General features: G+C 51.7%; 1 protein-coding gene and 1 pseudogene across 8 annotated transcripts; one reads left to right on the plus strand and one right to left on the minus strand.

Annotated features, from left to right (window-relative positions):
• Positions 1-307: 307 nt before the first annotated feature.
• ZBTB21 (zinc finger and BTB domain containing 21) lies at positions 308-21,128 on the plus strand. Of its 8 annotated transcripts, none has more exons than XM_016143441.2 (3): positions 308-536; positions 1,493-1,735; positions 14,058-21,128. In XM_016143441.2, exons 2-3 carry the CDS (start codon positions 1,721-1,723, stop codon positions 17,202-17,204), a joined length of 3,162 nt encoding a protein of 1,053 aa, XP_015998927.2. In that variant the 5' UTR covers positions 308-536; positions 1,493-1,720; the 3' UTR covers positions 17,205-21,128. The 8 variants fall into 8 exon arrangements, with proteins under 8 accessions (XP_015998927.2, XP_036075000.1, XP_015998926.2 ...); XM_036219107.1 differs by lacking the exon at positions 308-536 and having other exon boundaries at positions 731-1,735; positions 14,058-15,612; positions 16,210-21,128; XM_016143440.2 differs by lacking the exon at positions 308-536 and having other exon boundaries at positions 737-1,735.
• LOC118602210 lies at positions 5,036-5,154 on the minus strand (annotated as a pseudogene).
• Positions 21,129-22,405: the final 1,277 nt, after the last annotated feature.

A 22,405-nucleotide genomic window follows, 5' to 3' on the forward strand; every position in this document is an offset into this window, starting at 1 on the left:
CAAGAACCTACTTTAGGATTCCTGTCCCAAGTTCCCACTTCGCTTTTCCAGGGGCACATTTTAAAATAACCACTTGGAGTCGAGCCCATGAAAAGTTAGCGACCTCAGCCCCTGCAACCTTGTAACAGGTGCTTCTACCCTGCTCGCTCGCTCTCGGGCTCTCGCGCTCTCTCTCTCCCTCTCTCCCTGTTTCTGTTTCTGTTTCTGTCTCTCTCCTCGTCTCTGTCTCTGTCTGTACAGCAGCTGAGAGCCACCAAAAACTTAAGCTAGAGAGTAGCATGATACCATTTACTTTTTAAAAAGATGACTGACTGCAATACGAGGCTGGGTTAAAGGGGAAAACCCAGAAGCCGGAAGAGCAGTTAGCAAGTTTTTAGGGTGGAAAGTGGTTATCAGAGAAACATTCAGGAGGTGGATAGACCGTACTTAGTGATGGGCTGAGCCCCGGAGATCAAAGAAGGGCAGAGATGGCGGCACCCGGGTCCCTGGCCCAGGCGGCTGGGCTAATCTCCCAGGGCTGGCTGGGGCTGCACGGGGTGAGTGTAACAAGAGGGCTGAGTCAGAACCTCGGGAAACCCACGTGTGGGGCTGGGCACAGGGAGAGGCGCCAACACAGGCTGCTGACAACTGGGGGGCAGATACAGGGGGAAAAAATGCAGGTGACTGGGGCAGCACTGAAGCAAGCAGCTTTGAAAAGGGAATTGGTAAAGTCATAAATCAGAGGCCAACTTAAAGAGTGAAAGGTTTCTACTGGGTTTAGGAGTCAGGTCCCCTTTAGTGACATGGTGAGGGCCGAAGCCTGATCACATGGTTTAAAGTCCACGCACCAAGGGGTATCGTCCTGAGACAGCTAGAAAGGGAAACAGGTGGAGGAAGATCGCTCGTGGTATAGCATGCCTGGAACTAGAACACCTGGCTAACAGCACCGCCTCTCGCTGCCCAGCTCCTTGCTGATCTTCTCACCTGTGGAGTTAACTGCGGGAACTGCCTCCGGCCCACGGGCGGGGAGCTCTAAGCCCAAGGCCCTCTGAAAGACTTGCCATCGCTGTTGCACTGTCTTAAGTACCAAGCCCCTTTTTGATCTACAATTCAGTTCAAAATATAGACTTTTTAGTTTTAAATATTTGTGGAAAATTTTTAGGTGCAAGATTCTTCTTTTGAAACAGAGTACTCTTAAAATTAATGAAACTGTAACTAACTGATAACAGAGCTGTTAAAGAGGAACGAGGTTTAGGTTTTCATTATCCTAAGTCAAGATCCTCAAACTTTTCATGAATTATTTTGCCTAGGGTCAAGCACCTAAGTTAAACTTTAAAAACTTTATTTGAAAATGAAGAGATATTTGAAAAATATTAAACACGATGTCCTATTTAGCTTGTCTAACAGAACCTTTCTTTAGTGTCTGCAGTGTGGCATTTCTTATACTAATTTTCTGGTTTCGATTCAAAGTGAGGTGAGTTTTCTAATTAATGAACTTATAATATTCATGCAGGAGACCTAGTCTTCGAGATAGCAAACGAGAACTGCTGTTGGAGAAAATCGGTCAACGCGCTGCCCCCCAGCAGGGAAGGTCTTGTCTGTGGGCGCGCCGCTGACAAGCAGGTGCCCTGAGGCTGACGATCAGAGCAGCCACCCCCAATGCGTTCCAGCTGGAGGAACCTGGAAGCCATGTGCCACTATCGAGCGGTCCTCGGTGATCGGACCGATTCGGTGGCAGGAAATGTTAGCGCTCAAGGTCAGTCCTCGCAGCCGCGTAGCCCACGCACGCCCACGCGGGCCGGGCAGCGTCCGTGCTGCGGGCGACCCGGCGCAGAGCCACCACGAGCCGAGCGTCGCGGGCGCCGCTGCCCGCGCCCGCCGGACACGCTCGCCGGGGCCACCGCCGCGCTCCGGCCCGCGTGGGGACCTCCAAGAGGCGTGGGGAGGCGCCGCCGGCCGCGCGGGGCCGGGGCGTGGCGAACGACCGCGGCGAGCCTCACCAGGGCGCGCGTCCCGAGGGCGCCGGGCCGAGCCGCGCCCCGTGCCCCGGCTCCCGCGATGCGCGCCCGTCCCGCCAGCGCCTCCGCTCTCGGCCGCGGGGGCGCGCGGAACCGGCGGACGGCGAGCGCCACGCGGGGGGAAGGAAGGCGCGAGCGGACGCCCGGTGCGGCGCCCGGCGCTCCCGTCGGCCCCGCCCTCGCCCCGCCCTCCGCGCTGCGCCCCGCCCTCGCCCCGCCCCACCGCGCCCGGCGGCCAATCACAGCGCCGCGCACGTGACGAGCGCTGCCTGCGATGACCTCATCCCTGGTGTGGGATGACGTCAAATTCAAGATGGATGGAATCACAGCGGCAGCGGCGGCTGCGGCGCGCGCGAGCCGAGTGTGAGCGGAAAGGGGCCCGGCGTCTGCCTCGGGGCTGAAGGCCGGTGAGTAACTGTCACGCCCCTCGCCCTAGGAGAACTGCGGGGCCCCGTGGGAGGCCACAGCCTCCCCGCAAAACGCGGCCTTTCCTGACGTAACTCTGAGGTGATTTCTCTCTTTTTTCTCTCCACCAGTGGGTTGCGGGCTCCGGGCGCTTCTGCGCGTGCGCCGGGTCCCGGCTCTCAGCGAGCATGCCCTGGGCTCCCACGTAGCCGCTTGTGCCTTCTCACTGCGCATGCTCCTTGCCCGCACTTGGCCTCGCCCTCGCCACTGCGCACGCTCGGTCCCTCACTGGGCTTCCCTCGCCCGGCCAGGTGCCCCTGGGGGCGGCCGCGCCGGGCCTCTGCGCGGGCTCCTGCGCCGAGCGGTTGGGACGTTTTCCGGCCGAGGGCGCGTGCACCGGCCCCGCGCCGCCGTGGAGGCGGACCGCTGGCCGGCGCCCGCCGGCGGCGCGCGAGCCTGTGCGGAAGCTGGAGGGTCCGGGGGACCCCGCACCTGCCGCGGCCTGCGCCCTCCCGCCGACCCCGCGGGCCTGGCTTGGCGGGCCTCCGCGTTTCCCACCGGCTGCCCGCGCGCCGCCGCCCGGCCGGCCCTCGGCTGCACGCCCGGACGCGGAGCGCGCTCCTGCGCCTCGTGTCCCCTGGAAGACCCGTGGCTCCGACTCCGCCGCCCGCCGCGGAGCGCGGCCCCCGCCGCCGGCCACACGCTTCTCTGCGGGGCCGCGCGGGTGGTTCCCCCACTTGAGAAAGACTCGGTGCGACGTCGGCGGCCGGAGGCGGCGGGGAACGGGTGGCTCCGGACCAGCGGCGCCGGAGACCCCAGAGCAGAGCCCTCCGCTGGCCCGAGTCCCCGTGATCTTGTAACGGGTTCGCTTATCGCCCAGACCAGGTGTTGGGAACCAGTTCGGTAGCCCACCGCAAATGGTCATGCCTCTGTCCCCGGCGGAGCCCCCCACCCCGCCCCGGCCCTTCCGCCAGTTGCTGGGCGCTCCAGCCGCAGGGCTGCGTGCTTCTGCAGAATGCCACTGCAGCCGCACGTCTGCGGCCGGGCCGTGTCTAGAGGCAGGTTCTGCGGCGGGACGGCCTGGCAGTGGGATGTGGGGGAACCGCCCTCTGACCCCGCGCTGTACTGAGGCCCGGGCGTTCGGTGGTTGGGCAGGAGCTAACCGCGGCCCTCGCCTCCGGCATCCGAGGGCGTCGGTGCATCAGCGCAGCCCAGGGCTTGCTCACGGTGAAGGCCTGAGTCATCCGCGGGGGGCCTGCCTTATGTTTTTCCCGCCTTGCTTAAGAGGACAAGAAAGTGGGTTAATTCAGTTTAGAAAGATGTCTCTTTGATAATTATTTAAAAAAATTTTTTCCCTCCGATGCTTGGAGTAAATCCCTCATTCATTTCTAATGACCAGTAGTCATCACGTTTTTTAAACATCAACCCTAAATGTTGATGTTTAAAAAAAAAGATTTGAGGCTTTGGTTTACTTGACTCATTCTTTTAATGAAATTAAATGTATAATGTGCTGCATTCTGTGGAAATAAAAGTTGATAAGGATATAACCCTGGCCCTTGAGAAATTGACATTGTTTATGGCAGTGTAACTAAGAGGGGTTGAATATTTGAGGGAGAACCTGGGTGAAGAGGAGGACGATTTTAGTTGTCCCCAAAGCCATTGACAATGGGAGAGTAGATCTAGGGCTGTTGATGAGCGAGGTCTGCTGGGTGGTGCTGACTAGTTGGAAAGGAAAGAGGTCTCTGGTCTGGGACACCTGGTGGTTGGCACCACACTGAACCAAATGGGGAACATGGGAGGACAAGCAGATGTGGGGTAAGGGCAGGTGGATGCGGCTCATACCTACTGTCCTGGATGTGTGGGACATCCGGTAGAGCAAGTCTTCATTGGGCACCTGAGAGGCTGAAGTCCCAAGGAGAGAAGCAAGCAGAGATACAGAGTTGTCATCCAATTATATTTAAAGCCACAAGAGCTCATAAAGAGCAAAGCAAGCTGCTACATGCTGTGCTCTGTAACAGGCTGCAGCAATAAAGGTGAGCAAGTCCGGGTCTCAAGCCTTGAGAGTGATGATTTCTCTCTTTGCTCAATAGTACCTGCCAGGCCTTGCGCTTAGCGTTAGGGATACACAGGTGAAAACAAGGATTTTCCCTTTTAGAGACTCTGGTGAAGGAGGCACATACGAAAGCATGTCACTAAAATAGTTGTGTTATTATGGAAAGATGAAGTATAATGGTAGTGTAGATGACAGCTATTGGCTAGGGGCAGATTACTAAAGGTTTCTAGAGACAGCTGGACCTTTCTGTAGAAGTTGGCCAAGGAGAGTAAAGGTAAGAAAGATACCTTAGATGGTAGAAATCAGGTGTGTAGGTTTACAGGGTAGGTGATAAGGAGTGCCCCAGAAGGGTGGAGAGATGAATTGCAACCAAGTAAGTCCAGCTTTTGGATTTTGTCTAGGAAGTAATAGGAAAATCAGTAATCCGAGGTGGAGCAGTGATGGGACCAGCTTTACTTTTTGTTATTATTTATTTGTTTGTTTGTTTGGCAAGGCAACCCTTGGTCGACCTCCCAGATTGCAAGGACTTTGTCAGCTTACAAGCCCTTATTTTATTATTATTTTTATTTTTTATTTTTTACACCTACAGCACCTGGTCTTCCTAGGTGGTCTCCCATCCTAGTACTAACCAGGCCCAACCCTGCTTAGCTTCCGAGATCAGACGGGATAGGGCTCGTGCAGTGTGGCATGGCCATAGACAGGGCCAGCTTCTCCTAATTTAGGAGAAAAAAGGCTTAATTTCCATTCCTGAATTTAATAGTGTCAGAGTACAGACAAGTCAATAAATATTGTTTTGCAAGGTACTATGTTAAGTATTGTGAAGAGCGTCAAAAGATTAAATAGATTCTGATTCCTTCAGTAGCTTACAGTTCTTAGGGAGACAGGGGTAACAGGGCAAGGCACTGAGTAGACACTGCGCAAAAGGTGCCGCACTCTGATACAGGAGCCGGAAGGCGATGTTCGTTGTAGGCTGAACTAGTCAGGGAAGGGTGTCAGTTTTCTAGCGCCGCCATAGCAAAGCGCCATGGACTAGGGGGCTTAAACAACAGGAGTTTATTTTTTCACAGTTCTGGAGCCTAGAATCCAAAATAAAGGTGTCGGCAGGCTTGATTTCTCTCGAGGCCTCTCTTTGGCACATAGACGGTTGTCTTCTCTCTGCCTTCACATGGTCGTCTCTGTGTGTGTGTCCTGACCGCCACTTATTATAAAGACACCAGTCAGATTGGAGCGGGGCCCAAAGGCCTCATTTTAATGTAATTCCCTCTTGAAAGACTTTATCTCCAAATACACTTCACATTCTCAGGTACTGGGGGTTAGGACTTCAGCATATGAATTTGGTGGGAGGAACATTCCGGCCCATGACGGAAAGCTAACTGGAGGAATTGGAACTTGAACTGAGCTTTTAAAGATGATTAGTGTTGCGGTGAGTGGAGTGCTGGGGAGAAGTTAGATGAGGTCTAGCACGTTCCATGTTGGGTGACAGACGCAGCAAGACGTGCAGGTTGTGCTTCAGAGACCTTCTGAAGCAGGAAGTTACCAGGGAAAGCTAAGGGAAAAACCGGCATAAGAGTTTGAAACCAGATTTACTTACAGAACCTTGGAGTCCGTGTTTTTAAATTTTTGTGTTTGGGCATAATGGAGAACCATTGTTTTTATTATTTTGTTTTTAAGCAGTCGAGGCTGGATCTCTTCACGCAGGTCTTCGGTCTCAGCCAAAATGTCACATCAAGGCATTTCTGATAGTCCTCCCCAAAGCCCTGGCCACGCATGGCACCCTGTTTATTTCCTTTATGGCACTTAGCACAGTCTTCATTCGTCTTTTTTGTTTCTTTGTTTATCATCTGATTTACCTTGCTAGAAAGTGGGGGCCTCATCAGTTTTGTACACTCTTGTATTTCAGACATGTCTTACTATGCCTCGCACATTTAATAGATCTCAATGAATAAGTTGAATGAATAATAATGACGCATACATCGACGAGTGATCGACGTCCTCGCTTAAGAAAGCTCAGTGCAGCGGCAGCATCGCCGAGGGTGGGCTCGGAGGACGCGCGGGAAGAACGCCTGCCACTTGAGACCACGTTAGGGTCGTTCGATAAGGAGGACAGATACTGACTGGTCAGCTTAGCTGGAAAAGGAGGTGGTTGGAGAGGTGCAGGGCTGCTCTTGCGGTTTAAGGAAGAAGTAAAGACTTGGGCCAGGCGGGACAACAGCCGTGGCCACTGCGGGGACCTCGGCGGCGGGCACTGCAGCCTCTGTTCTTCTCAGACCCGTGTTCCAGAGAGAAGGTTTCCACGTGGCTCAGCTTTGGTCGTGTTCCTACCCCTGAGCCATCAGACTGGACTCGGGGACAAGGGCGGTGCTGCCAAAAGGGGCCTCCTCCAGGAGGAGTAGGTGCCTCGGGGGCGGCCAGGACCAGGGCGGCTGTGGCTCACGCAGGGGCCGAGGAGCCGAGAGCATCGTACAGCTGGGTGTGCAGAGAGCACACCTTTAACCAAGGTCGCACCTCCTCTAGAGACTGAGATCGAGGCCACACGGGACCGAAGGGAGTGACTTACTCTCTGGAAGGATCAGATAAGTGAGGCTAGCTTTGAAATCTGAGGAGCTTGCGATAATTTCTGGGTGTCTACATTGTCCCTGAGTGAGTGAGGATGAGGTCTGAACTCAGAGCCCGCATCATGCCCCCATCTAGTAGTAAAATCAAATGAAGAGTGTCAGGCCGCACCCAGGGGCAGGGTTTGGGGCCCAGTGGTGTGTGTGCCGCAGTGTTTACATTCCAAAGTCAAACGCAGAGGCTTTGTTTTTCTAACTGACTCTTTGCTTTGTGTTACATGCATTCACTCTTTTTCCAGTGTCATGGTTAGGACTGTGTAAGCAATACCCAGCATTCCAAAGGATTTTGTGCCCAGAGTTCAATTTTAGGTTAAAATTTTAAATGGAAGGATACATTTTCTGGCAGCGAGGGTTTTGTGTACTAGTCTCGGAGCAAGTTTGATTTACAATTTTCCTTAGTTCTAATATCTGCCTGAATTTGAGTCTCTAAAACTCGAAAGTCAGTGAGGTTATTTCGGTCCCTTCCCATCTTGCTCTGTGAGCCCCTCACTTGTCTCCACATGTCTTTTTATCCGAGCGCTTACTATGCTTTGCTTTTTTTTCTTTCTATCCCCACGATGTTCTGTATTCCAAAATTGCCTGTCTTCCATCTAGCCCCTTAAAAATCTGACTCCTTGCAACTGATCTAACATTGGTATAAAGAGGAAATTTTTCACATTGAATTAAATTGTATTAAAATATGAATTCCCTACTCCTAGCATTTAGTACCTGAAGAATTTGAGGTGATGTTAAGAATTAATCTTCTGGAATCGAGTTGCGAAGAGCTTTGTAGCCATTCTGGAGGTCGGAACCTCAGGCCAGGCCAGGCTTTGGGGAGTTTTGCGGCCCTGGCACGGTCAGGTGAGTGTTTCTGGACAGTACCTGTGGTAGAAACATGGACACTGGAACCTGTGATGCTATCGTAATAGTCAGGCGAGCCATGAGTCTCAAACTGCGATGTCCCCACTGTCTGCTCATCCATCCACTCATCCCATCCCTGCCAAACATAGTGCCTCGTGAAGTCCTGTCGTACACTTTTTGTACACTTCATTGTGCGTGTCTTTCCTGCCACGGGCATGTGTGCTGGTGGAGAGCAGGCAGCCGGCCAGCTCACTGGTCTGCCCTCACGGGCACCCCTCGTGGTACGTGGCCTGTGCAGGAAAGGAAGGGAATAAAGTGCGTGCTTACCACATGGGAAACACCGGATATCCTAGTGGCTTCCAAACATATCTCATCTTTTGTGAAAATCCTAGTGTTAGCCCTGCTTAACAGATTAAGGAAACTAGTACTCAGAAAGGTTGAATGATCTTTACAAGGTTATATATCTACTAAGTGGCAAAGTCAAGATTTGAGGCAAGTATTCCGATTTGAAAATCTTTCCCATGGAGCTATGACTTCCATGAATTGTTAATCATAAAGATTCTTTCATTTCATAATTTCAGGAAACAATATGAAATAGAAACAATTCAGGCAGGATTTGGAAGATACTTGCGTGTGAGGAGCCAAGTGGTAAGCCAGCCAGCCTTGTTTCAGAGCCTGGTTTTCCTGGGGGATTTCCTCCCAGCTTTTCCAACTACTCCTAAACAGGCCTTTTCTTCCATATTTCACCATATTTTAGAGCACCAAGATTTTTCCACTGTAAGTAAAATGGTAGAACACCTGCACTGGTGAGTCAGGTAGAGATGAACAAAGGGAAAGGGACGGTGGATGGACACAGACTTGGTGGCAGCGTGTATACCCGAGGGCGTTTACATTGATGATACACCGTGTTCCGTCAGTCAGAGGCTGATTATTTATGATTAAAACACACTCGACAGATTGGAGTTTGATGAGCCGGCAGATCCGTGAGGAGAAAGTACATCCAGTGACAACGCCGGCCTCACCTGAGGGCAGACGGGAGAGGCGGAGGCTTAACGGTTCCGTCTGCGCCCACCGGCCGCTCAGGGCTTCGCGGGATTATCCCATGACATTTAGTTGATTTTATTTTTCTTCCTTTTGCCTGTATTTTTAATGCAGCATTTTCTGTTTTTAGTTAGCTGTTAAATTCAATAAATACACCTACTGTCATTAAAACACAAAAGTCCAAAATGTTCCTTGTTTGCAGCTCCACCAGGAAAGGGGCCATGGTTTTTGAGTTTGAATAATTGAATTACAAGGTAAAAGCAAGGGCCTCAAGCCGAAGCCGAGGAGTCTGCACTGCCCTGTGCACTCAGGCCTGGTGCTCAGACAGCTGGGGCCTTCGTCCCGGGCTCCTGGCGGGGGTAGGAGAGGCCCCTCTCCTCGTGCAGCCCTGGAGTGTAGCCCCCAGGGCCCTCATGCCTCGCCCCAGCCTGCCTTCGCTCCCTGTGCGCTTTGCTCCAGCTGACACCCTGTCTTGTCTTGATAGTGTCGGACATACTGGCCCTGTCCTTGAAAGGCCCTTCGCCCCTCCTTCCCCACTCCTCCCCCTCCTCTAACTGCTGCTCGTTCCCGAGGCCTCGTGTCCGCATGTCTTCCCTTGCCTCCCCCGTTCCCGGTCAGCGCCATCGCCTGTGCTCCGTCTGACCCCTGCACTCGCCCGTCTAGTGCTTCGCATACTGGAGTGTGACGACAGATTGACTTGTCCGATTCCCACGCAAGACTCCCAAGTGCTGTAACGCAGGACCATGCTTGTCAGACTGATGTCCTCCATGTCTAGCGAGTTGTGGCGCATGCTAGACAGGTGGCCAGCTGTGAGCGGCGTGCAGTGCGGTGACTAAGTGCAGGCTCTGGGGCCAGGCTCCAGCCCCGCTGCTGCTGATGGGGCAGCCATGGGCACCTTACTTGACCCCTCAGTGCCTTCGTTTCCTGACTTAAAAAGAGGGGTGATGACAGCGCCAGCTCAGGTGTTTACGTGAGAACTAAGAGAGGAAACCGGAGGCGGTGCGGTTAGGGGCTGAGAGTGGCCTCTGAAGCCGGGCCTCCTGGGGGAGTTCTGCTCTGCCGCTTACTGTCTGTGTGACCTCGAGCGTGCTGCTGGTCCTTCTGTGCCTCAGTTTCCTTATCCGTAAAGTGTTGCTGTAAATATTAATGCATGAAAACTTTTTACTGTCGTACGTGGTGGTAAATGTGCGGTTGGTGTTCGAGTGAGTCCGATGGAAACAAAAGCCGCGGCGTTGTTCACCGGGCGCGTCAAGGCCCCTTTGCAGGCCAGCGGTCTCATCGATGGCTCTCGACAGAGGTCCGGTCAGACAGCTTTCATCTCCAATTAATTTTCAGGGACCATGACTATTTCCCTTACAGCTCAGCTCTGAGTGACGTACTGTCCCTGGTCCTCAGGGGTTTTCGTTCGAAGCGCGTAGGAGCTGTGGGTAAGGGACCGGAAGTACTTAGAGCGCACACAGGATGATAATTTGAAGAAAGTGAAAGAAGGAAACCCTTCTGAGGAATGAAAAGTGAGGCGCGCCGACTCTTAGCATGTAGGAGTGGGGTGCGGAAGGTGTGTGGGAGGGCACTCGCTCGGGCCCAGGAGCGCGGGAAGGCTCGGTCGGTCCGGTCCTCACACGGTTCCTCAGCCTGCGCCTGTGGTTTCCAGTTCCCCTGGTGTCTAGTCTAGGATCCTCCAAGGGCAGAGCCTGAGACAGGGGCTTGGAGGCAGATGTTTATTTGGGAAGTGACCCCAAGAAGCACAGAAAGTTTCGTAAGTACAGTCGAGCAGGAAAGGGCGCCCCCGAGGGTGCATTAACGAATGGGTTTCCGCTAACATTTAAAATGTCGAAACTGCGTCCCTGAAAAAAATCTGAACTGATTTTTCTATCAAATTTTGTTTCAAGCGAAGGCGTCCTTGGGGACATCCTTGACTCCTCACCTTCTTACCCTCTGCGGTCGCTCCGTCAGACACCCCACTGGCCGCCTGTATCCTCGCTGCTGCCACCTGGGTCCGGGCGCCGTCGTGTCCACCTGCATCGCCGCGGTTGACACCTGGCTGGCCTTTCCCTGCTTTTCACAGTCCATTCTCAGCATCGCAGCAGAGCAGTCCTTCTGGAAGATAATTCAGATCTTTGTTGTTCCTCTGCTCAGCATCTTCCAATGGGCGCCCTTCTCTCCCCTGGTAAAAGGTTCAGCTTTTGTGAGCCCGCCCAGCCCCGCCCAGCCCTCCTCACGCTCCCCCGGTGTCATCCTCCGCTGCCCCCTCACCTTGGCTCCAGCGCTGCCTTTAAGCTGGGATCCTCCCTTCGCGATCCTCGTGGCTCATCCTTGCCTCCTTCAAGCCTTCTCAAAGCCCTCCTGTGGAGGGAGTGAATGAGTGAATGACACGCGAAGTTCCTGGTCCAGTCCTTAAGGTGTTGTAGGTGCTGAATAAAAACGGTACCGGCCGCTGTTTTCTCATTTAATCTCACAACAGCACTTGTGGGAGCTGCTGTTATCCGTGCGGTGCCGTGGGGCAAACAGGCCCCGAGCTCGACCAGCCCGGAGCTGGCTTCCCACCCGCCCTGGCCCTGACCCACCGGCAGGAGTCTGCTGTGCGCCCCGGCCCAGCACTTGCTTCCATGCGTGGATGTGAATGCACAGAAGCGAGTCGGAAGCTTCACCAGGTCTCAGTTATTAGCCTCACTACATTTGAGACAGTCCGACATTTTTCACTCTGCCTTAGCCATTTTTTTGTTGCTAGTTTCAAGCCACTAAATTGATTCTAAGAAACCTCTTTGAAAAATACTTGTCCAAGCTTTTGGTTCTGCGTCTGTTGCTTTTCACTGTGGCAGCATCTGAACCGGCTTTCTCAAGCATTATTAGCATAAAAACTGTTTGCTACATGGCTGAGTTGATAAGTGTGGCATGATAGGCTTGCTTTTTTCTCTGCTGACCTCTGTAAAAGATGATAAGGGTTTCTTTGCACTTAAGTAGATGTGTGACTATAAAGACTGCACAGTAGAATTACGGGAGAAATTAAGATGGCTCACAGAAAGGCAAAAGGAAAGGAAAAAACCTTAATCACAAATAGAGTAATTAAAATTTACCACCCATGCGAAACACGAAACGATGGCAGGCGGATGTGGACAGGGGCCGGCACAGTCCGCCCAGGCGGCCGTTTGCAGACAGGCCACAGGCATCGTCCCTGGGAGTGAAGCCTGGCCCCGCGGCAGTTGAATCCAGTCCGCGTGGTGGCAAGGAGTCGGACCAGTATCAAGGAAGTGGTGTGCGATGCGTGGCCGCTCGGGTTGGTGGCCTGCCAGAGCCTTCTGAGGAGCCCGGATGCAGGCTGACCAGCAGAGCCTGGTCCTCTGAGGCGGGAGGAGAGCCTGCAGGGCTGGGGCCGGCACGTCTGCAGCTTGCCCCCGAGAGAGGCGGGACCGGCACAGATAGTCTTGGTTACTGTGAACCCATCTTAATAGTCCAAATAAATGTCACAAGTCTTTTAAAGGAAAAACAGTTCTTACAAAATCAAGCCAGAGAGATGAGCGTCACAGTAACAGAAGCCCAAGTGAAGGCCCAGAGTCGGGTAGTCCAGCGCCGTCTCTGTGAAACGGCTTTCTCCTAGTCGAGGGCTGGGGTGGGTTAATCAGGGCCCTTTTTCTCTAATATTGAATTAAATGCCTATTAATCCACAGTTTCTGAAAGTTAATTGCACATTGGCCTAGTCCTTACTATGTATGAGATGCTGGCTCGTCTCTCTGCCGCAGCCGTGAAGGAGGGCGGAGCTGCTGCTCCCGGTGCCCGTGTGCGACCTGAGCATGGCCGCGGGGTGTGGGGGGCTCACAGCACAGAGGAGCCAGCACTTCGGGGCCAGTGTCTGGTCAGAGCCCGCACCCAGCCACTAGGTCTTCCTGTCCCGCCTTGAGGTAGGAGGAGAATTCCGGTGTCATCTCAACTTAAACCCTGTGATTTACAATTAGTAATAATTATGTTTAGACCCAGGCTGGTTTCCTTTGTGTTCTTGTTGAACATGTGATTTGGTAGGAAAATAATTCAGGAGACTGCAAGGTCTTTAGCATAAGAAAGAAAACAAACTTTTATTCTTTAACATTTCTAACCTTTGTTAAAGACTTGGATACAATAGTAATTAGCAAATGATACTTCACTTTCCAAATTTGTACCTATTTTTAAAGGGCTGGCGAGACCGCTCCTTTGTGACCCGTTGTTAACGATTCACATTACAAGTAAATACCTTGTTGTGGGGGAGGAAGAAACTTTCCTCTACACTCCTAGGTTCTTCCTGCTGGTTTACATGAGACAGATTAATTACATAGTACGTATGGGAACCCCACATGCAGGAGGGGTTCAGAGACAGGGGAAGGGAGGGGCATGTAACCTTCTGAGCTAAGGAGGAGCCAAGAGCCCTGGGACATCATAGGGTCACTGCAGGACAGTAAGATGAGCAAAGGTCTAGAAATCAGCAGTTTGTCTGCCCTTCGGACAGGTCAAAAAAGGCTCTTCTCTGATGATCTCACTGTGGGCAGGGCCCCCAATTCACTTCCTCCCGGTTGTGAGAGCGGGGGCAGATGTTCCCCTTGAGCCTGCAGGGTCTCGGTTGCCTGTAGCTCAAAATAATTTGCATACTTCGGAGGTGCATCTTGGAGTGCTTGTTTTGAACCCATACTCAGTATTGAAACAAATTTCCTTTCAGAATTATAGACTTAAGGCATTTCAATACTTCATACTTATTCTCTGAACTAATAGGAACAGAAGCAAGCATCAAATGGATAAGGACTCTAAATAATGAATCATTATTTTCAAATATTGCTACATTACATACCTGCCTAGTTCTAGCAGCCTTTTTAATGGCACAAAAATGTCCATGTTATAGTCTTTAGTTCCTACAATTCCTGAATTTTAATGATTGGTGATCTACTTAGGCCATGAGACTTGTTTCCTCACATTTTCCAAGTTATAAGATCATTCAATAAGATCATTCATCTAAACAACTCTTTGGTGCCTACAATCTGCTAAATATTGGCACCTAGGAGAAGACAGCTGTCCTTGCCCATGACGAGTGTTTCACCTGGAGAACTTTTCATCGCATTATTCATACAAGTTTTACACTTTATCTTTCAGATAAGCCCAGCGATGGAGGGATTGCTGCACTACATCAACCCCGCACACGCCATTTCTCTCCTGAGCGCTCTCAACGAGGAGCGCCTCAAAGGACAGTTGTGTGATGTTCTTCTGATTGTTGGAGACCAGAAATTTCGAGCTCATAAAAATGTCTTGGCTGCCAGCAGTGAATACTTTCAGAGTTTATTCACAAATAAGGAGAATGAGTCACAAACTGTATTTCAGCTTGACTTTTGTGAACCAGATGCTTTTGATAATGTTTTGAACTACATCTATTCTTCATCCTTGTTCGTGGAGAAGGGCAGCCTCGCCGCGGTGCAGGAGCTGGGGTACAGCCTGGGGATTTCCTTTCTGACCAACATCATTTCTAAAACCCCCCAAGGCCCGTTTCCAGTGTGTCCCAACAGAAAAACAGTATTCATAGAACATGATGAAAACAGCTCTCAAAAGAGAAGTGTCATTGTCTGTCAGAGTAAAAACGAAGCACAAGGGAAAACTGTCAGTCAAAACGCACCCGACGCGAGCCACAGCCCCCGGCCCTCCCCGAGCGGCGCGGTCAAGGCCAGTACCGGCAAGCCCCAGGTTCCAAAAGCCACCGAGCCGCTTCACAGCTTGTCATCGGCTGAAAAAAGTTGGCCCCGAGACGCTTCTGCGGGCTACACGAAGTCTCTCGAGCGCTCCGCGTCCCTGGAGGACCCCAGCAGAAGCATCCTGGTGCGAAGAGCCGCAGCGCTGCCTGCCGCGCCCCTGCAGGACAGAGAGGCGGCGGATGAGAAGCCGGGCGGCAGCGGCCAGCTCCCCAAGGGGAAGGCCATCGAGCTGGCTCTGAAGAGGCCGCGGCCGCCCGTCTTATCCCTGCGAAGCTCCTCGGAGACGCCCTACCTGTTGAAAGAAACGAGCAGGGGCAGCGGTCCGGGCGAGGACCGGAACCTGCTGTACTACTCGAGGCTGGGCCTGGTCATCCCGTCCGGCAGGTCCGCCGCGGCCAGCCAGAGCATCGACAGGAGCGGCCCGCTCGTTAAGAGCCTCCTCCGGCGCTCCCTGTCGATGGACAGCCAGGTCCCCGCCTGCTCGCCCTCGGTGCCAGGTGACATGCCGGGGAACATGTTTTGCGCTTTGTCCCAGAAGTCGTCTTTGAAAGACGGCAGTGACAAGCTGGCCCTGGACGAGCGGCCTCCCGCCGCCCCGCCACACCGCCTCAGGTCCTTCAGCGCTTCCCAGTCCCTGGGGAGGGACGGCGCTGAGGCTCGGATCAAGACGGAGCCCTGCAGCCCGCTGGCCGACCCCTCCGACATCATCCGCGTCACTGTGGGGGACGCCCCGGCGGCGGCCTCCGGCACCAGAGACCTTTCCCTGAAGACGGAGGACGACCAGAAGGATATGAGCCGACTCCCGGCGAAGAGGCGCTTCCAGGCGGACCGCAGGCTGCCGCCCAAGAAGCTGAAGGGGGACGCGCCCGGCGGCCCCGCGCAGGAGGACGGCCTCCAGGGCGGCCCGGGCCCCGCGCCGCTCGCCGCGGACTCCCCGCAGTCCGACTCGAACAAAGATGAGTTCGGTGAGTTGGAGGGAACAAGACCAAACAAAAAATTTAAATGCAAACATTGCCTTAAGATCTTTAGATCGACAGCAGGTCTGCACCGGCACGCTAACATGTACCATAACCCCGAAAAGCCCTACGCCTGTGACATCTGTCACAAGCGGTTCCACACAAACTTCAAAGTGTGGACCCACTGTCAGACCCAGCACGGCATAGTGAAGAATCCGTCACCCGCCTCTAGTTCACATGCCGTTTTGGATGAGAAATTCCAAAGAAAGCTGATTGACATAGTGAGAGAGAGAGAGATTAAGAAGGCCCTGTTTATTAAGCTGAGGCGCAGCAAGCCTGGGTTTCAGGGACAGAGCGGTTCCCAGGCGCAAGCCATCAAGAGGAACTTGAGATCGCGAGCCAAAGGAGCGTACGTGTGCACGTACTGCGGCAAGGCCTACCGCTTCCTCTCGCAGTTCAAACAGCACATAAAGATGCACCCGGGCGAGAAGCCCCTCGGAGGAGCCCGCGCCGCCAAGCCCCGGGAGCCCGCGGCGCTCGGCGCGCCGGAGGCCACGGAGGTTTTCCAGTGCCGCCTCTGTAACGCTAAGCTCTCTTCTCTCCTAGAGCAAGGAAGCCACGAGCGCCTGTGCCGCAGCGCGACCGTGTGCCCGTACTGCAGCCTCAGGCTCTTTTCGCCCGAGCTCAAGCGCGAGCACGAGAGCACGTGTGAGTACAGGAAGCTGACGTGCCTCGAGTGCATGCGCACCTTCAAGTCCTCCTTCAGCATCTGGCGCCACCAGGTCGAGGTCCACAATCAGAACACCATGGCGCCCGCCGAGAACCTGTCCTTGCCTGGCGCCGACCACAATGGCGAGGCCGCTGGCGCCCCCCGGCCCCCGGCCCCGCCCGAGCCTCCGAGGGCCAACCACGTGGCCACAGCCAAGGACGACGGCGCGCTCAGCGACTGCTCCGAGCAGGTGAACTTCGACTCGGAGGACTCCTCCTGTCTCCCCGAGGACCTCAGCCTGTCCAAGCAGCTGAAGATCCTGGTCAAGGAGGAGCCCGTGGGGGAGGCCGAGGGCGAGGCGCCCGAGGTCGGCATGGCCGCCAAGGCGGCGGCCCCGAGCCAGGACCCCGGGCTGTGGCCCTGTGAGAAGTGCGGCAAGGCCTTCCCCGCGCACAGGCAGCTGGAGCGGCACCAGGAGCTGCTGTGCTCCGTGAAGCCCTTCATCTGCCACGTGTGCAGCAAGGCTTTCCGCACCAACTTCCGGCTCTGGAGCCACTTCCAGTCCCACACGTCTCAGGCCGCGGAGGACCCGGCGCACAGGGAGCCCGAAGCGTGCCCGGTGCCCGCAAACTCCCCGTCACCGCCGCCCCTGCCTCCGCCCCCGCCGCTGCCCAAGATCCAGCCCCTGGAGCCCGACAGCCCCACGGGCTTGTCCGAGAACTCGGCGGCTGCCCCGGAGAAGCTGTTTGCGCCTCAGGAGTCGGACACGCTCTTCTACCACGCCCCGCCCCTGTCCGCCATCACATTTAAAAGACAGTTCATGTGCAAACTGTGCCACAGGACATTCAAGACCGCGTTCAGTCTTTGGAGTCATGAGCAGACTCACAACTGAAGACCACCCGTTCCCATCACGGAAGGAGGGGGGTGGTCTCCAGAAACAATGTTTTTTACAAAAGAATAATAAAGGTCGGAAATTGTTACGCTTGAATATAAGTTTGAGGTAAACTGATATTAATTAGCGATGTCTTTGCTCAATTTAGGAAAACTCTAAAAAATTCTGTGCTTCTGGGCCTTATAGTCGCTGGATAATTTGACTTCATCAAGGTGGAAATTTGATCCTGGCCGTTCGCTGGCTCCCCGTTCTGCGGTGTCAGTATAATCTTTTACTTGGGGTTTTGTGTTTCTTACTGATTTGCAATTAGTGAAATACCATTCAAGGATTTCTTCTTTTCATTTTATCAGACATCTAAGTCCTAGTTACATCTTAGCCATGTTCTTAAGTCCAAAATAGATCAGGAAGAAGTGGAATAGTTTGCAGTATTAAATCTTCAGACTGCTTTAGCAATAAAAAAAAAAAAAAATGATAAACCTCAACTTTAATAAGTTATCCTGACACTTGATAAAAATACTTGGCATTTTGTGGTCACCTAGAAATTTTTTTTGTATGAAAATTGTGAGAAATTTAAATCAGCAATAGTAATACTCAGATTTTTATAAAATAAAATTTGCTCTTGGGTCATTTAGTATAATTATTGATGAAAGACTTGGGAAGTAAAAATAGTGAAATTTCTGGAAGGCCTCTAAAGTGAGTTTACAAAAACTTCAGTAGCGATAGACATTGTCATCCAAACGGCCACCTTGTGCTACGTGCACACACATCACAGTTCTAAGCTCAGACCAGCACTCGAAAGACTGTGTTTGGTTTCCTCTGACTTATGCTGCCACAGATTGAAAATCTGAGTGCGTTTGAGGCAAAGATGACATGGCACTAATGTTGAATTTAGCAGCATTGGTACATACAGCAAATGAGGCCGGGACATCCATTTGTGTAGGTCGGAGTCAGCACAGCTGCTCCGAACCCCGAATTACCATTCCCCTTCCAGAGACTGGAAGCCGTGCAGCCTCCCCTTGCTTTTCAAGAACAAGATTTACAAAGACGATTTCCTGCCTCTTTGTCCTGTGACGCGTTCTGTTAGAATTTGTTGGAGTTTTTCGTGGTAAAGCATCCATTCTGCTTAGCATTTCGCACGTAGGTGTGAAAGTACTGTCAAGGGTCCAGAGTTTGTTTTTCCACTTATTTTGGCCCATGGGGTTTGGCTTTTTTCCTTCTTTCTATTTCGTATAAGTTTTAATTAAAAGCCTGTTAGTAGGTGTCATCCAAAGTGTAAGGGGCTGTTTCAAAAGGGAAAATTTGTACTTCACATTTGGGGCAGAGGTTAGATAGCTAAAAGGAAAATTGTGCAAACTGTAAAATCCCTTTAAGGTAGTGGTATAGATTAAGACTCCAAGTTTTATTAAATTAAAAAGTCAACTGCCGTGACTAAGAAATAATTTGCTGAGTAGTCAAATTTGTGCTCCAGCAGCAAAGAACCATGCTCATCCGTCTCGTTACCACTGGCAGGAAAAGCATTCTTTTCCTGAAACGAGCATTATTGTAAAATACTAATTGACTTTGTATGTTACAGAAATTACAAAAGAAATTTTGCCTTTTACTCTTTCATTCTAAAACCATCAAAAGTCCCAAAATATTTGAATGGTTACTTCTTGTTTCCGTTCTTTCTTAAATTCGGTGGAGAAAGTAACATAAAATTAAGTTACAGTAAATGGTTATCGCCAGCTTTACATTTCCCTAAAGAAATCTATGCATTTTAAAGACAAAACGAAAGCATAGACTCTGTGCGAAGCGTTAGGGTGGGTTGTGGTCCGCTGAGTTCATTCCCTGCGTAGGGTTTCTCACCCCGACGCCTTGGTGGCCGTCACGTCAGGAGACACTTTCCCTCAGAGGAATCGTTGCTTCCGGCTGTTGGAGCATCTGTAATAAGTTCATGGTACACACAGTATCTTGGCATTGGAAATTCAATGTGCCAGAACTTGAACCTTTATGCTACATTTTTGAGGATTTTTAATGTTAATCAGTACAAAAATATTTTTGACTTAAATGTAGGCTCTGCCCTATCTCTTAGATTTTAAAAATTGCCAGTGTTTTGTCTTGTTCACATTTTTGTCTAGGCAAGGAACAGAAGATTTCAAATAAAATTTTGAACCAAAAACATTTATAATGCAGTTCTGGTTTTTCTATTACTTTTTATACTGTACCTTAAAAGCATTAGGCTCAAAGAGTTTATTTTGGTGGTCAAAAAATAAAATATGCTTCCACTCACGTAAGTATTTTAAATGTTAAGTAAAATTATGGAAGATGTTAATGGCTTTATTCAGTAAACAAGCTTTTTAAGAATATCTACCTTAGGCAGACGCGTGGTGCAGCTCTTTAGCCAGAGGATATTCTTGAAAAAGTTTTTAATGATTGTAATTTTTAAAAATCTGTAGAAAGTTCATTATTCCTTGTAAGTATTCAGGATGCCCGCTTTTGTATGCAGTTCTGGAAAGAATGTGAGATGTTTTAATATATTCTTTGTTATTCTGAGAACCTGTTATTGAATTTTTTTTTTTTATGTGGGGAAGGAACACCATAAAATGTGTTCTTATCAAGGTAAGCAATGGAGGTAACATGTCGTACGTTTTTTATAGTGATATTTCAAGATTCATAGAATATTTACCTTTAAAACTGGTTATGGTTAGTATGCATTTATAATTTTAACAAAATTCACAACTGACAATTCAACAGTGATGTCATGTGCACTTGTGGGGAGATGTGACTGGTTCTTGGTTTTCTGATTTGGAATGGTGGTTATAGCCTTCCCTTTAAAAATGTGGCCGGCATGTTGGTGACAGCCAGACCCACACACAGCATCCGTTGGTGCTGAGAATGGAAACCGAGGCACGAGTAAAGTGTGCTCCTTGGTGGCAGGAAGGGTACGTTTATCCTCAGGCCAACCGGGCAGCCAGGGTGAGGGAGAGACGAGAACTAACTGATGGGAAGTCGGCCTTTGCTCTCAAATTTCTGTGTGTGCGTGTGCGTGTGCGTGTGCGTGTGTGTGCATGCATGTGAACAACCATGATCTGGGACTCCAGGAAGTAAAATTGAATTTCTTACTATAAAAATAGATATTGATAACAGGTTTCTTTATAAATTGCACTAATTAGTATTGGAATATTACAATTCAGTTTTATCCATTTCTGATGTCTCTGATGTTCTTTGCAATAATTGTAAAAGGCATTATTGATTTAAATAATGCTAGCACATGTTTTTTAATAAGTTCTTCAACACTGGCATTCTTAAGTTTTAAAAACAGGTTTTCCTCTTATGGCTTTAGCACTTTAAGGAGTTGAATGTTCGCTCGAGTTTTACTACGCTGGGTCAATGCTGTGCAGCGAGTTCGCGTGCGGCGTTGCCGCGTGGCCGGGGGGGAGACTGGCCAGTCGGCCTTCAGATTTGGGAGGAGAAACTGAGTTAATGTCAGGTTATTAAAAATTTCCTTTTAGAGACAGTCATTTGGGAACCAAAGTCTTTTACAGCAAATCTTTAAACTGATTGAATTCACTGCTCTTTAGTCGTATGAGTGCTGTCAGGTTTTCACACACATTCTTGGTGAACACTGATTTTCAAAAGGTGATCATTTCTTACTGACTAATCCAAGACTTTCAGAATTTTCATTAAATAAATGCTTATTGTTAAAAGAAAAACAGATATGGTTTTATAATTGTGTATATTTTGTTGTCATATGCCTTAGAGTAAATCATTGTTCAGTTTTATTTAGGAATAAGCATTTTTGGATTGAAAATTTATAGTACAATAGGATTTCTATCTAATGTTAATCCATTGCTTATTTGTACCCGATTCTGTTGTCTGTTTACTTTGCTGAAATCTCAACTAAGAGTGATTGGAGTCAATAAATTTGTACTGTATTTTGTTCGAGTTCCGGTGTCACTGGTGTGTCTCGGACTGTGCCAGCAGCGGTTCGGAGCGTCCGCGGTGACTGCAGCGCAGGCGAAGCCCCGCCGTGCGGCCGGCACGCCGGCCCGAGGCTGCGCGAGCGAGTCGCGCCCGGCGGCCCCGGCCGGCCCGTGGCGTGAGCCACAAGTACGCGGGCAGCAACCGCCGGTCCGCCGCGTCCTGTTCGCGTCAGTATCTTTAAATGGTCGGGGGTGGGGTGGGGGGGTGAAGCAAAAGGGCGTTAAGCGCCCCGCGTGGACGTTTCCGCTCGGCAGCCGATCGACCTGCTCTGTTCGTGATTGGAAAGCGTCCGTGTTGCGGCGTCTTTCTCGTTCTAATGAGGCACTTCTGTGGCTCAGGTGTGTTACCTGCTGCAGTGGCCGCCTGTGACGGGTGAGTGACCTATACCGCGGTGGCCGCCTGTGACTCGGGTGAGTTACCTATAACGCGGTGGCCGCCTGTGGCTCAGGTGTGTTACCTGTACCGCAGTGGCGGCCTGTGACTCGGGTGAGTGACCTGTACCGCGGTGGCCGCCTGTGACTCGGGTGAGTTACCGGTACCGCGGTGGTGGTGTGTTCTCTTGCCCTGGAGAGTGAGTCGCGGAGCCGTAGGCATTTCAGACCATCCCCACCAGGGTGGCCGTGGAGAGGGACAGGCGGACCCGGTCGGCCAGCTCCGGTTCAGTCCGCCGTGGGCTTGCCCGGGCCTCGCCTGACCTCTAAACTAGTCTTCCTGGGAACCTCTGGCTGCCAGTTTCTTGGACGCTGCACCAGGAATAAATAGCGCGATCGTTGTTTTCATCTCCTTTAGCCCTCCTCTTCCATTTGCCACCAAATACTTGGTTTTAAAAACTTCGATCTGCGCTTCTGAGTACCAACAGGCTTTTCGAGGTTTGGGGTGTCCCAGGCCTGTTGTGTCCTCCTCAGTCTTAGGCACACACTCTAAACAGTGGCAAAACTACGTGTCCAGCATGTAGCTTTTTCCCCCAGCCAGGGGCTGACCCTTGGCTGTGACCGTCAGCTCTTAGGCGCGGCGGGGCTGGGTGCCAGGCAGCCTCTGCACAAGGCCCGCGTCTGAGCAGACGCACCCCCCGCCCCGAGAAGCCCTTTGAAGAGGAAGCACGGTGCAGCCCGCCAGTGCCTTCTGCCGACACGGTCGCCTCGGCCCCGTCCCCCGCCGTGGGCTCCGGTCCGTCTGTTGACCTCAGTCACACAGACCGGCGTGTATCCAGCCGAATGTCCTAGATCCCACTTAGTGCG

Source organism: Rousettus aegyptiacus, unplaced genomic scaffold, assembly GCF_014176215.1.
Source record: "Rousettus aegyptiacus isolate mRouAeg1 unplaced genomic scaffold, mRouAeg1.p scaffold_m13_p_4, whole genome shotgun sequence".
Taxonomy (NCBI): domain Eukaryota; kingdom Metazoa; phylum Chordata; class Mammalia; order Chiroptera; family Pteropodidae; genus Rousettus; species Rousettus aegyptiacus.